General features: G+C 38.5%; 1 protein-coding gene across 1 annotated transcript; it reads right to left on the minus strand.

Moving 5' to 3' along the window:
* Nucleotides 1–221: 221 nt before the first annotated feature.
* On the minus strand, nt 222–9,340 carry LOC114557973 (uncharacterized). Its single transcript, XM_028581751.1, has 7 exons — nt 9,253–9,340; nt 7,577–7,593; nt 6,516–6,591; nt 4,887–4,992; nt 4,167–4,275; nt 558–665; nt 222–466 (listed from the first exon to the last, which is right to left on the minus strand). Exons 1-7 carry the CDS (start codon nt 9,326–9,328, stop codon nt 341–343), a joined length of 618 nt encoding a protein of 205 aa, XP_028437552.1. The 5' UTR covers nt 9,329–9,340; the 3' UTR covers nt 222–340.
* Nucleotides 9,341–11,939: the final 2,599 nt, after the last annotated feature.

An 11,939-nucleotide genomic window follows, 5' to 3' on the forward strand; every position in this document is an offset into this window, starting at 1 on the left:
GACCAAATCAAAAGCCAATGTTAAATGGAAATCGAAAAGCCAAATATTAAATTAAAATTAAAAGCCAATGTTAAATTGAAATCGAAAAGCCAAATATTAAATCCAAATGGATAAGCCAAATGGAATAAAAAAAAAAAATAATATTTTTAATTTGATCTCGCTTCGTTTTCTCTTTGAACTTTCAATTTCTCTTTTGACTTTCAATTTGAATTATGAATAAATATTTCCTCCATAACTTATCTTATCTTCTTATCTTATTTGTGAGGTTTCACTTTCATTATCTGTTCAGCAGAAAGGAAACAAACAGCATCTTCAACCTTTCAGAAAGCTGAAAACATGTTTAATCATTCATCATTCGGTTAGCGGCATGGTGACAGTTATCAGAGGAGAGACTGTATTCGTAGCCAGCGTCCCTCAACATGCGCCCTACTGTCTTTTTCCCCTTGAAATCCTTTGTTTCCTCAAGCTGTAAAGATGAAGAAAAAAAAAACAGTTTAACACTTTGATACTGTCCTGTAAAGACACAAATTTATTTATGAAAAAACTCAAAGATTCACCGTCCAGTTTGAGCCCATGTCTTGAGCGCTGATCACCACCGTGTCAGGGGAGTCGCCATAGTTGTTGACATAGTAGTTGATATATTTCTTTCCTTTAATGACGAGCCCCTGAGATCCATAAACAGACAAAGTTGAAGTTGCAGTTAGTTTCTTCTCTGCTAAACGGATAACAAAGGGGAAGCTTCATAGGACGTGTGTTGGGCTTTTCAGTCCACCAGAGGGCTCCACACTCATTCATTATAGTCCATGAGCCAGGGGGGGTTGATCGTTATCATCGGGGGGGACAAAGGCTCATAGTGATTTTTGACAAGGTATACACCCCTAGTTCTAGAAAAATCACGATAGCAGTGCAGGGGTGGTAGCGAATCACTTTTTTTAAGCTCATGAAGTTACTAGCCCCCTAAGAAATCTGGTGTATATCTGGTTTAGGCTCATGGTAAGGGATATTGTCAATATTCTATAATATGGTGCTTCGTATCGTTGGTAAGGGGACCTTTTAAGCTTTCATTTAAGCCCAGTACTGGATCTGTCTGACAAACACAGAGGTCACATGACTTATTTAAACCAGAGATAACACACATTTTCTCCCAATTTCCGCCTAAACTGTATGCTTTCTTTTATCCCTGGGGCATGACAGAACACCAGGGACACAAAACTCAACAACTTCAATACTCAAGGCACTCTGATGATTCAGAAAATTTACAATATACCCATACTATTTATATGTGAGAGCCTTAAATTAGACTTATTATACTTAGAGCAAAGGAAACTAGCACCTTGGTATAACTCCCAAACTCACAAATTAAAACAAATCTTGCGAAACCTCGAAAGTAAATGGCGTTCCACCAAAGTGGAAGAATCTTGTTTGGATTGGCAAGAAAGTCTCAAAACCTATAGGAAGGCCCTAAGAAAGGCCAGATCAGACTATTACTCATCACTAATAGAAGAAAATAAGAACAACCCAAGGTTTCTTTTCAGCACTGTAGCCAGGCTGACAGATAGCCACAGCTCTACTGAGCCATCTATTCCTCTAGCTCTGAGTAGTGATGACTTCAACAATTAGAAATAAAATTCATCACCTTTTGCCCTCAACTTCTAACGGTTCACCTTTAAACGCAGGAACGCTAGAAAGAACGACTATTCCCAACATATACTTAGACTGCTTTTATCCTATAGACCTTCAACAATTAATGGTAAAGGTATCTTCAGCTAAGCCATCTACCTGTCTCTTAGACCCCATCCCAACAAGGCTACTCAAAGAAGCATTACCCGTGGTAAACACTTCATTACTAGATATGATCAATATGTCTCTATTAACAGGTTATGTACCGCAGTCATTTAAAGTAGCTGTGATAAAACCTCTTCTGAAAAAACCCACCCTCGACCCTGATGTCTTAACCAACTATAGACCTATATCTAACCTTCCCTTTCTATCCAAGATCCTTGAGAAGGTGGTTGCTAATCAGTTATGTGATTTTCTACATAGCAATAGCTTATTTGAGGACTTTCAGTCAGGATTTAGAAAGTATCATAGCACAGAGACTGCACTGGTGAAAATTACTAACAACCTTCTAAATGCTGCAGACAAAGGACTTGTTTCCGTACTTGTCTTACTAGATCTTAGTGCTGCATTTGACACTATTGACCATACCATCTTGTTACAGAGACTGGAACATTTAGTTGGCATATGAGGAATTGCACTGAGCTGGTTTATTTCTCTGATCAATCTCAATTTGTTAATGTTAACAATATATCATCCAGGTATGCTAAAGTTAGCCATGGCGTTCCACAAGGCTCAGTGCTTGGGGCAATTCTATTCTCCTTATATATGCTTCCTCTAGGCAATATTATTAGGAAACACTCAATTAACTTTCACTGTTACGCAGATGACACCCAATTATACCTATCAATTAAGCCAGACGAAACCAGTAAGTTAGCACTCTAACAAAACTGAAGTTATTGTGCTGGGCCCTAAACACCTCCAAACCTCATTATCTAAAGACATAGCTACTCTGGATGGTATTGCCCTGACCTCCAGCACTACTGTCAGAAATCTAGGAGTTATTTTTGATCAGGATATATCCTTTAACGCCCACTTAAAACAAAACTCAAGAACCGCCTTTTTTCACCTTTGAAACATTGCCAAAATTAACATCCTGTCTCAAAACAATGCTGGAAAAAATAGTCCATGCATTTGTTACTTCCAGGCTGGACTATTGTAATTCCTTACTATCAGGTTGCCCAAATAAGTCCCTTAAGACTCTCCAGCTGATCCAGAATGCTGCAGAACGTGTTCTGACAAGAACTAAGAAAAGAGATCATATTTCTCCTGTATTAGCTTCTCTGCATTGGCTTCCTGTAAAATCCAGGATTGAATCTAAACCCTAACCCTGACCCTTGGAACCAGCTCCCACTCTGGGTCAGGACACCAAAATCATGGTTGCTATGATTTATTTGATATTATTAAAGTGCCCATATTATGAAAGAAATCACTTATTCTGGGATTTGGGGTGTTTTTGTGTGTCTCTGGTGCTTCCACATGCATACAAACTTTAAAAAAATAACATCCATGGTGTTCTGAGTGAGATCTGGTTTCTGAATGTGTCCTGCCTTCAGTCTCCAGGCAAGCTGTTCAAAATCTGCACGGCTTTCTACGTAACTAGCCGAGACAAGGGGCCTAGGGGGCTAACCGTTAGCATGCTAGCTTGTTCTCAATGGCAAAACACTGCTACAACACACACTAGTTCACCCTAATCAACAAAATAAGTTGTATAAAACTACTTCCATGTCCCTGTTCTGCAGGTATTAGTAAGTGTGCCCTCGTTTAGAAGAAGTCTCCCGGCTAATCCTGCATCGTACTGACTGAAGTTGGAGAAACAGCTAGCTAGCTCATGTAGTCCTTACCTAGCTACTGAGCATGTAGTCCTTACCTAGCTACTGAGCATGTAGTCCTTACCTAGCTACTGAGCATGTAGTCTTACCTAGCTACTGAGCATGTAGTCCTTACCTAGCTACTGAGCATGTAGTCCTTACCTAGCTACTGAGCATGTAGTCTTACCTAGCTACTGAGCATGTAGTCTTACCTAGCTACTGAGCATGTAGTGTAGTGAGCATGTAGTCTTACCTAGCTACTGAGCATGTAGTCTTACCTAGCTACTGAGCATGTAGTCCTTACCTAGCTACTGAGCATGTAGTCCTTACCTAGCTACTGAGCATGTAGTCCTTACCTAGCTACTGAACATGTAGTCCTTACCTAGCTACTGAGCATGTAGTCCTTACCTAGCTACTGAGCATGTGTGACTGACAACAAAGATTTTACAGAAGTTGAGATGTCTCACTCTGTAGCTAAAACAGAAACCTGACAGAGTGTGAAAGGAGGAACTGCAGCAATGTGCAGTAGAATAAAAATATGTTGTTTTTTGAAAATTAAACCATGTAAACCTATTCTGATACAATCTCAAATTACAATTATGAACCTGAAAATTAGCATAATATGGGCGCTTTAATAAAATTCAATTGAATTAATGTATCCCACACACTTAACTTATTTTTCAGTTTGACACTGTCCTGTAGAGAAGAAATGTATTTATAAAAAAAACAAAGATTCACCTTCCCGTTTGACCTCATGTCTCGAGCGCTGGCCACCACCTTTTCAGTGGAGTCACTACTGTTGTTCAGTTTATGGATGAGCCACCGAGATCCATTGGCGATAGTTACTCTGAGAAACAAACAAACAGTTTGAAGACGTTAAAAGTGTTTAGTTTCTTCATCGTCCATCAGTTCCACTTCAAGTTCAGCCAGCAATGGAGCACTTGTTATTAAAGTTTAGGAAGTACCTCTTTACCTGATCTTCAGTTCTGTTTGTTAATAATAATAATAATAATAATAATAATAATAATAATTTATTACATTTATTTAGCGCTGTATCATAGACATTCAAAGCGCTTCACGGCAGAGGGGTGGGGGGGGGGTGGGGGACAACTCTCTACCGTCACCAATGTGTAGCATAGGATGCATGGCAGCCTTACAGCTCGGTAGAGAGGGAGGGGAAAATGTTTTTAGTGGTGGGGGAAACCGGAGCAAAACTCACACAGACACGAGAACACACAAACTCTGTTCTGAATAAGTGAACTAAACATGTGCTCAAGTCAACAAAGGAAACAACTCAGCAACACTAGTGCACCAACTACAGAAATATTTGGTAACGCTTTTACAGAAAGCGGAAGGTGATGGACATCCGGGCTGAAAAGGAGGTACATCTGGCAGAATTTCATGGGGCACCTGAACAATCCTGGAAATGAATTGTCGTCGATATAGACTCGGACTGACCTGACTCCAGAGTGGCTCACTGGTCTTAACTTAAGGGGAACTCCTTTCAGCGGCCTCTCCATCCTCTCAGCCTTGAAAACTGGAGCTTCGTAGAATCGGATTTCCTCTGTTGGAACAGCAGGTAGTTAGGTTAATGTTACCTGTGCTTTCTACGAGAGAGACAAGAGTTTCACAGAATGACTTCCACAGCAGGAAGATCAGGAATTAGCATACAGAGATTTACTGTGAGATTGTGGTCGTGTGTGGACTTTACGATTCATTTTCATTCTCAAATTAAATTAAATTTGACAAGAGAGTTAAAAGAAGAGAGAGAAAAGAAGAAAAAGTTAACTGTTATTCTCCATCATAGACTGGGAAAATATCGGTGATGTCACCCATTGGTTTACGCAACTCCACATCTCTTTTGAAGGAGTTACTTTGTGAGATAAGTTAAGTGTGTGGGATAAGTTAAGTGTGTGGGATAAGTTAGTTAGAAGATGCCCCCACAACTGGCATTTTAGCTAACTGGGAGCTCTGATCATTAGCTGCAGCAACTCCAGTTTGCTAGCACCGATTTTGGTCATTTCTTTTCCTATCGACAGTACTCTGACATCTAGCAATCAAGATTCAGGTACAAATCGGCCAGATTTCTCCTTAAGTATATGGGATAAGTTAAATGTCAATAAGATTTTAAGCTTGTGAAATAAAGTTCAAAAATCTAATCTAATTTCACTCCTTTTATTGCTCTGAACAGCTGTTGTTTTACCTCTGTTGGTTTTGTTGCTAATCTTTTTGCTTCTGTGCTTTGTCTCGTTTTGTGCCAAGTTCTACTCTACTAATCTTCTTTATTTCTTGTTTCTTTGTATTTTAAAAAGCCTTTATAACACCGAGGCCAGGGGACTACAGATGAAAAACAACCTTTTGGTTAAATCTAGGATTTTAAAAACCTTGTATACATGCGTTTTATTCATTTGCACGGCCCCCCTTTTTCAGAATTTTGATTCAATTTGAGCCCATATTTCTTTTGTGCATTAGAAATGAGAAAGTGTAGTTTGTGGGATGCAAAGGAACTTAGTAGTAAACTAAAACTGAAACGACATTACTGAAAAGTATTGTTACTGCACACCTCTGAGACATTATACCTGGACTTAACAAGAAGAACTAAAACTAAATATATCAAAGCTAAAACTTTCTGAACAACTGAAACTAAAACTATAATTAATAGAAAAGTCAAAACTGGATGAGAGTCATGCTAATTACTCTCCAAACTAATGATACAATAAGAAATTGCTCCACAATTAAAAGTCCTGCATTACAGTACTTGAGTAAATGTTACTTAAGTAAAAGTAGTAAGCATACATACATACTTATTTTAATACAACACACTTAAGTTTCAAAAGTAAAAGAGCCCAATTTAAAGATGTCTGACATGCCCCTCTGGCTGAAACTAAGTGTTTTTCCAGATTAGGAGTACACAACTTTCATCTACAGCAGCCTACTTTGAGTTGATGTCCTTTTGAAAAGTACAATGTGAATCTGCAAAGTGAACAATTCAGTAGAAAAGGAATTAAAGAGTCTCCCCGAAAGGGAACTCAAGAAGTATAACCGTATCTCTACATTTTCAGACATCCCAAATTGAAAAGTCTTTACCTTCCTCGGCTGGTGACTCCTCAGGATCGGCCGGCAGAGCCACAGCCACAGCCACAGCCACAGCAAAGAGGATCATCTTGAAAGAAAACATGTTGGATTATTTTTTCAGTCAAAGCCCAGTGAGACATTCAGCCCTACCCAGAGTTTGTGGGTATGGCTGCGTTTTATTCCACTTTATGTAAACGGTGAAGTGGAGAGGCCTCGTTCACCTGTGTGGAGCTGGCGTAGCCTATAGGCCAGGGGTCACCAACACGGTGCACCAGGTAGCCCCCCAAGGACCACATGAGTAGCCCTCAGGCCTGTTCTAAAAATGAAAACTAAATATTGGTATTATCTGTTTCCCACCTTGTTAAGTCATTGTTGATAATTATTGTGAGAAATCATTAACATGATCAGTGTCTCCACATAGATGAGTGTCATTAATCATTAATAATCATATAAAACTATCATTATTCATTATTAATCATATATAACTAAAGGCAAACTGAGCACATTTGTCATTTCAGAAGAGTATATCAAACTGGTAGCCCTTCATATGACTCAATACCCATGAAGTAGCTCTCAGTTTCTAAAAGGTTGGTGACCCCTGCTATAGGCCTTGCTGGATACACCGTGACTCTATTTGTGGATCTACTGATCGCTGTGGATTACTTTTTGTTTTTTCGTGTCATTGGATCATGGCAAAATACGGATCTTTTTTCTTAACGTGTCTTAACGTTTTATTGTGTGATATTATTTAGCATGTTTGTTTTGTCCATATGTGCTCGTGCTGGGTTCCCCAAGTGGTAGGCCAGCTCTCAGCTACTACAATGAGTTTTATTTTTTATTTATTTTGTTGCCCACCCTGGCTTGAATAGATAGGCCTTTTATAGAGAGTCCTGACACTCATTCCTGTTCTGACACAGTTCATCTGTTCCAGTAAACATCACACTGCTGACAGTTAAAACCCCCCAGATTACATCCCATCTGTGAGGTTTCACTTTGAGTATGTGTTCAGCAGAGAGAAAACACCCTGCAACCTATAATTATTATTGTTATTATTAACACTTATTGTTACTCACCAGGTTGACGTAGAGACCTATGGAGAAGATAAGATACTTTTATTAGAATCATTTGAAGTTACAGTAAATCTTGAAATGAAATTGTATTTGGATGTCAATAAACACAACAGTATTTTTTATTCCACCCTCTGGTGGAATAAAAAACACATGACACTGTGAAGTGTCCCCTTTATTATCTGATCAGCAGAGGAAAAACTGCAACTTCAATCTTTCAAAAAGCTGAAATTTTTACATGTGACAGCATATCATAGTGGGGCATCTGGGTATCCTCCCCCAGGGAAATTTTGAGCGTCAACGACTTCATTTCCTCCATTCTGATACACTTATAGGCACCACTGTACAGTGGAAATTCCTTTATTTAGCCTATGCAAAGGAAAACACAGATGAAGTGTGTGACGCACGTGTCGGCACTATTCTCACACACGTTAGGGAACCTCGTGGATTAACCTGCAACATGCAAGGAGGAAGTAGGGCGTGGAGGGACGAAACAACCATATCACATTTTTTTGTTGGATTATTGGATGTGAAAAGAAGGAAATGGTTCTAACATTGCTCTTTAGATGTGTGTGAGTGTCCCACACCAGGAGTAATTTATATAGTTCTATTTTATAGCGATTCATTATCTGGTCAAAACACGTTCTAATAAAGAAAAGATAGAAATAAATATTTGTGTGTGCTGTAAAGTGGTTAGGAAAAATGAAATTGGAATTAGCTAAAATGGGTATCTGCTGGCCCATCGACTAATGACATCCTGTCACTGTTCCAGTTGAGGGGAGAGAGAGAGGATGACAGTTCGCTTGAGTTCAGTAGAGCACATGGCTCTGCACATCGTCGTGTCATTATGACTTTATATACTACATGTACATAGTGGAAACACACACGCACACAAAACACACACACACACACACACACACACACACACACACACACACACACACACACACACACATACAAATACTGAATTAAATAAAAAAAAATTTATTTGTACGAATTTATGTGTCATTTATCTGATCAGACTCCGTCCCCACCCAAACCCCTTCCCGCCAAAATCTCACTCTGAACTCTGTTCAAAACTTGAGAGCCCTGATGTTGTTGTGTGTCATTGGGCATTTTTAAGTGGGTATATGTAAATCCTGGAGCTTTCTTAGTGGGTATACTGCGTATACCTGTGAATCGCATAGCTAAAACAAATACAAATAAAACAAATAAAAGCTAAAACTTTCTGAAAAACTGAAACTAAAATTATAACTAATAGAAAAGTCAAAACTGCATGAGAGTCATGTTGATTACTCTCCAAACTAATGATACAATAAGAAAATGCTTCACAAGTAAAAGTCCTGCATTACAGTACTTGAGTAAATGTTACTTAAGTAAAAGTAGTAAGCATACATACATACTTATTTTAATACAACACACTTAAGTTTCAAAAGTAAAAGAGCCCAATTTAAAGATGTCTGACACTCTGGCTGAAACTAAGTGTTTTTCCAGATTAGGAGTACATAACTTTCATCTACAGTAGTCTACTTTGAGTTGATGTCCTTTTGAAAAGTACAATGTGAATCTGCAAAAGTGAACAGTTCAGTATAAAAGGAATTAAAGAGTCTCCCCAAAATGGAACTCAAGAAGTATAACCGTATCTCTACATTTACAGACAGCCCAAACTGAAAAGGATTTACCTCCATTGAGGCCATAAAAGGCCAGCAGAGCCACAGCCACAGCCCCAGCAGAGAAGATCATCTTGAAAGAAGACATGTTGGATGAAAATCTTTGTTTCAGTCACAGCACGTGGAGACATTCAGATTAGGGTTTTATAGAGTCCTGAGACTCCTCCCTGTTCTCTCAAAGTTCATCTGTTCCTGTGTGTGTGTGTGTGTGTGTGTGTGTGTGTGTGGGGGGGCGGGGGCAGGGTTTTCTTTTTTTAAAGTTTTTACAAATTACAATGTATAGGCCTACATTTAAACATACGGTAGGTACATAACATCAATATAAACAATACAAGAATTACAAAAATATAACTAATAAAACAAAATGTGCAAACCAAGCTTAAGTGCATAGTGCCTAGAGCCTCTTCATAAAGAGCATAGAGATTTTTATAAAGTGCATGGAGTCTTTTTATAAAGTCCATAGAGTCTTTTATAAAGTGCTGTAGTTCACAGGTTCAAAGTGTCCCAAAGAAGGAGCTGTTTTCTGTCCATAGTTCTTCTCCTCCTGATCTCAGCGAGCACTTGTTTGCACACGTCTGCACAGTTTATGACAGTCTGTTGTATAATCATACAGCATCTTGTTTTCCACAACTTCATGCATACAATACATATGATTATATTTAACAGTTCCTTTTGTTTCTCTGGTAGAGGTTCGTCAACAATACAGTACATCACAGACTTATATGAAAGATCAACATTTACACCATACACTCCTAATTTGTCCCAGACCTCTTTAGCTCTATAACAGTCCATCAATAGATTCTGCTGTGTCTCATCATCATTGCAATTATTCATGGGACATTTTTTTGGTTTTATCTTAACAACTCCATGACACCACCTCTCTAACAGCGAGTCGGTTTACAGACATCAGCCATCTCATGTCACGAAAGCTCTCTGAAAGGTTTTTATTCTTTAAAAAGTTCAGGAACTGGGTTCCTTCGTTATGTGTTAAATTTTTATAATTTATACATCCACCATTTATAATCATACATTTTTTTTTCATTTTACTTGGGAGGCCATTCCAAAATGAACACTCTTTTAGACATTTTTTTTTTACCTTTTTGATGCATTTTTTTTTTTTGCACGTTTTGCTTGCTTATTTCAACGTTTTTGGCACTATTTTTTCCCATTGCCACCGGTATCTTCACCAACTCATTTGCACTAGTTTTACACGTATATAAAATTGAATACAACACCCACAAAGAGATCTGATTTCTTTTGTGAAGAGCGTTGTATGGAACCATCCATGTTATTTTGGGGCAATTTGGTTGAAAGAAACCCAAATTTCTGACATAGAAACTTTGAAAACGGGTCAAATTCGACCCCGAGGACGAAGGAGAGCCATCTCTGATGAGATCAGGGAGAGAAGCCCATCTTGAGTAGCTTTACAGTGGTGTCCATACTGCATGCAACTATCTAATGACTATTTAAGCATTACTAATCAATCAGACTTTGTTTTGCACAAAGTGCATACAATTCTTCCCCCCCCCCAACACACACCCCCCCGCCCCGACACACAAGCATGCCCAAAAACTCACAACACACACACGCACACACACACACACACACACACACACACACACACACACACACACACACACACACACACACACACACACACACACACACACACACACACACATATTCTTTATTCTAAAAATGATACCTTTGGTTTACATATGTTTGTACTTTTGTTTTCTTGTTTCATGCTACTGTAAACAACACTGAGCTACTCTTACTAACGTCATGTTTTGCCCAATCAATATTTTCTGTTTTACTGTAACATTACATTGTTATTTACAGGTGCACTTTTCAACCACTTTCAGCAGATTACTTTCCCTCTAGAACATTGTAAATGTAGATATAAGCCTATGAAAGACAAAAGAGCTTTAGATTTAGAACAACAGTGTGTACATGGTATATCCATATATTTACTATTATGAAAAAAGTGTTTGCCATTTGATGCAAATGCTTCATTCTGAGATGAGTTTATGGTATTTTGAATGCAGTGTTTCATTTTGAAGGAGATGTGAGGCATTTAGCATTTTGTGTGAGCAGTTTTAGGAATTATGTGTAGAGTTTTGAAAAAAGGAGACATAGTTTTGAAAACGTGTGTAAGCAGTTGGAAAAAACTGTATTTATTCTTCCCTATATTCTGGATTTAAAATGTTCTATATGTCTCCTGTCAGCATGACTGCTGTTAACACAATAAATATTACTTCTTTATTTCACTTCTCCTGTGTGTGTGTGATGTCTGTCACATATCTGTAAACTGTTATAAACTGCAGTCAGATGTAGCCTAGACATAGCCTAGTAGTAACAAAGTATTTTAAGTCTTTATTATTTGCGCAAAGAAGGTTCAGTACATCACAGAAGGCCTGGTTGTGACAGAACTGAAAAGACAAAGGTTAGGGGAAGAAGCTCTGTGGTTATAATAGAGGGGTAAAAAAAGCTTGAGGTGTGTGCAGGTTCAAAAGGGAGTGCATATGGGAGAACATCCTGTTTTGACATTCTTTCTCAAACATTTGTATCAAAGTAGAAACTGCAGATGCTCCTGTGCTGTAAGACCCTGTTCTACATTAAGGAATGTATCCGTATCGCCCCACTTCCTGTAATGGCCCCTGACCATCACATAAGGAAAATGTAGAGCAAGACACACT

This window comes from Perca flavescens, chromosome 6 (genome assembly GCF_004354835.1).
Source record: "Perca flavescens isolate YP-PL-M2 chromosome 6, PFLA_1.0, whole genome shotgun sequence".
NCBI lineage: Eukaryota > Metazoa > Chordata > Actinopteri > Perciformes > Percidae > Perca > Perca flavescens.

Excerpts from the sequence above, each read along its gene's own strand:
- LOC114557973 (XM_028581751.1), bottom strand. The coding sequence starts at position 9,328 with ATGTCTTCTTTCAAGATGATCTTCTCTGCTGGGGCTGTGGCTGTGGCT. Across the intron at positions 4,993-6,515 it reads GGAGTCACCAGCCGAGGAAG|AGGAAATCCGATTCTACGAA; the intron begins GTAAAGACTTTT and ends CTGTTCCAACAG. Across the intron at positions 467-557 it reads ACATGGGCTCAAACTGGACG|CTTGAGGAAACAAAGGATTT; the intron begins GTGAATCTTTGA and ends TCATCTTTACAG.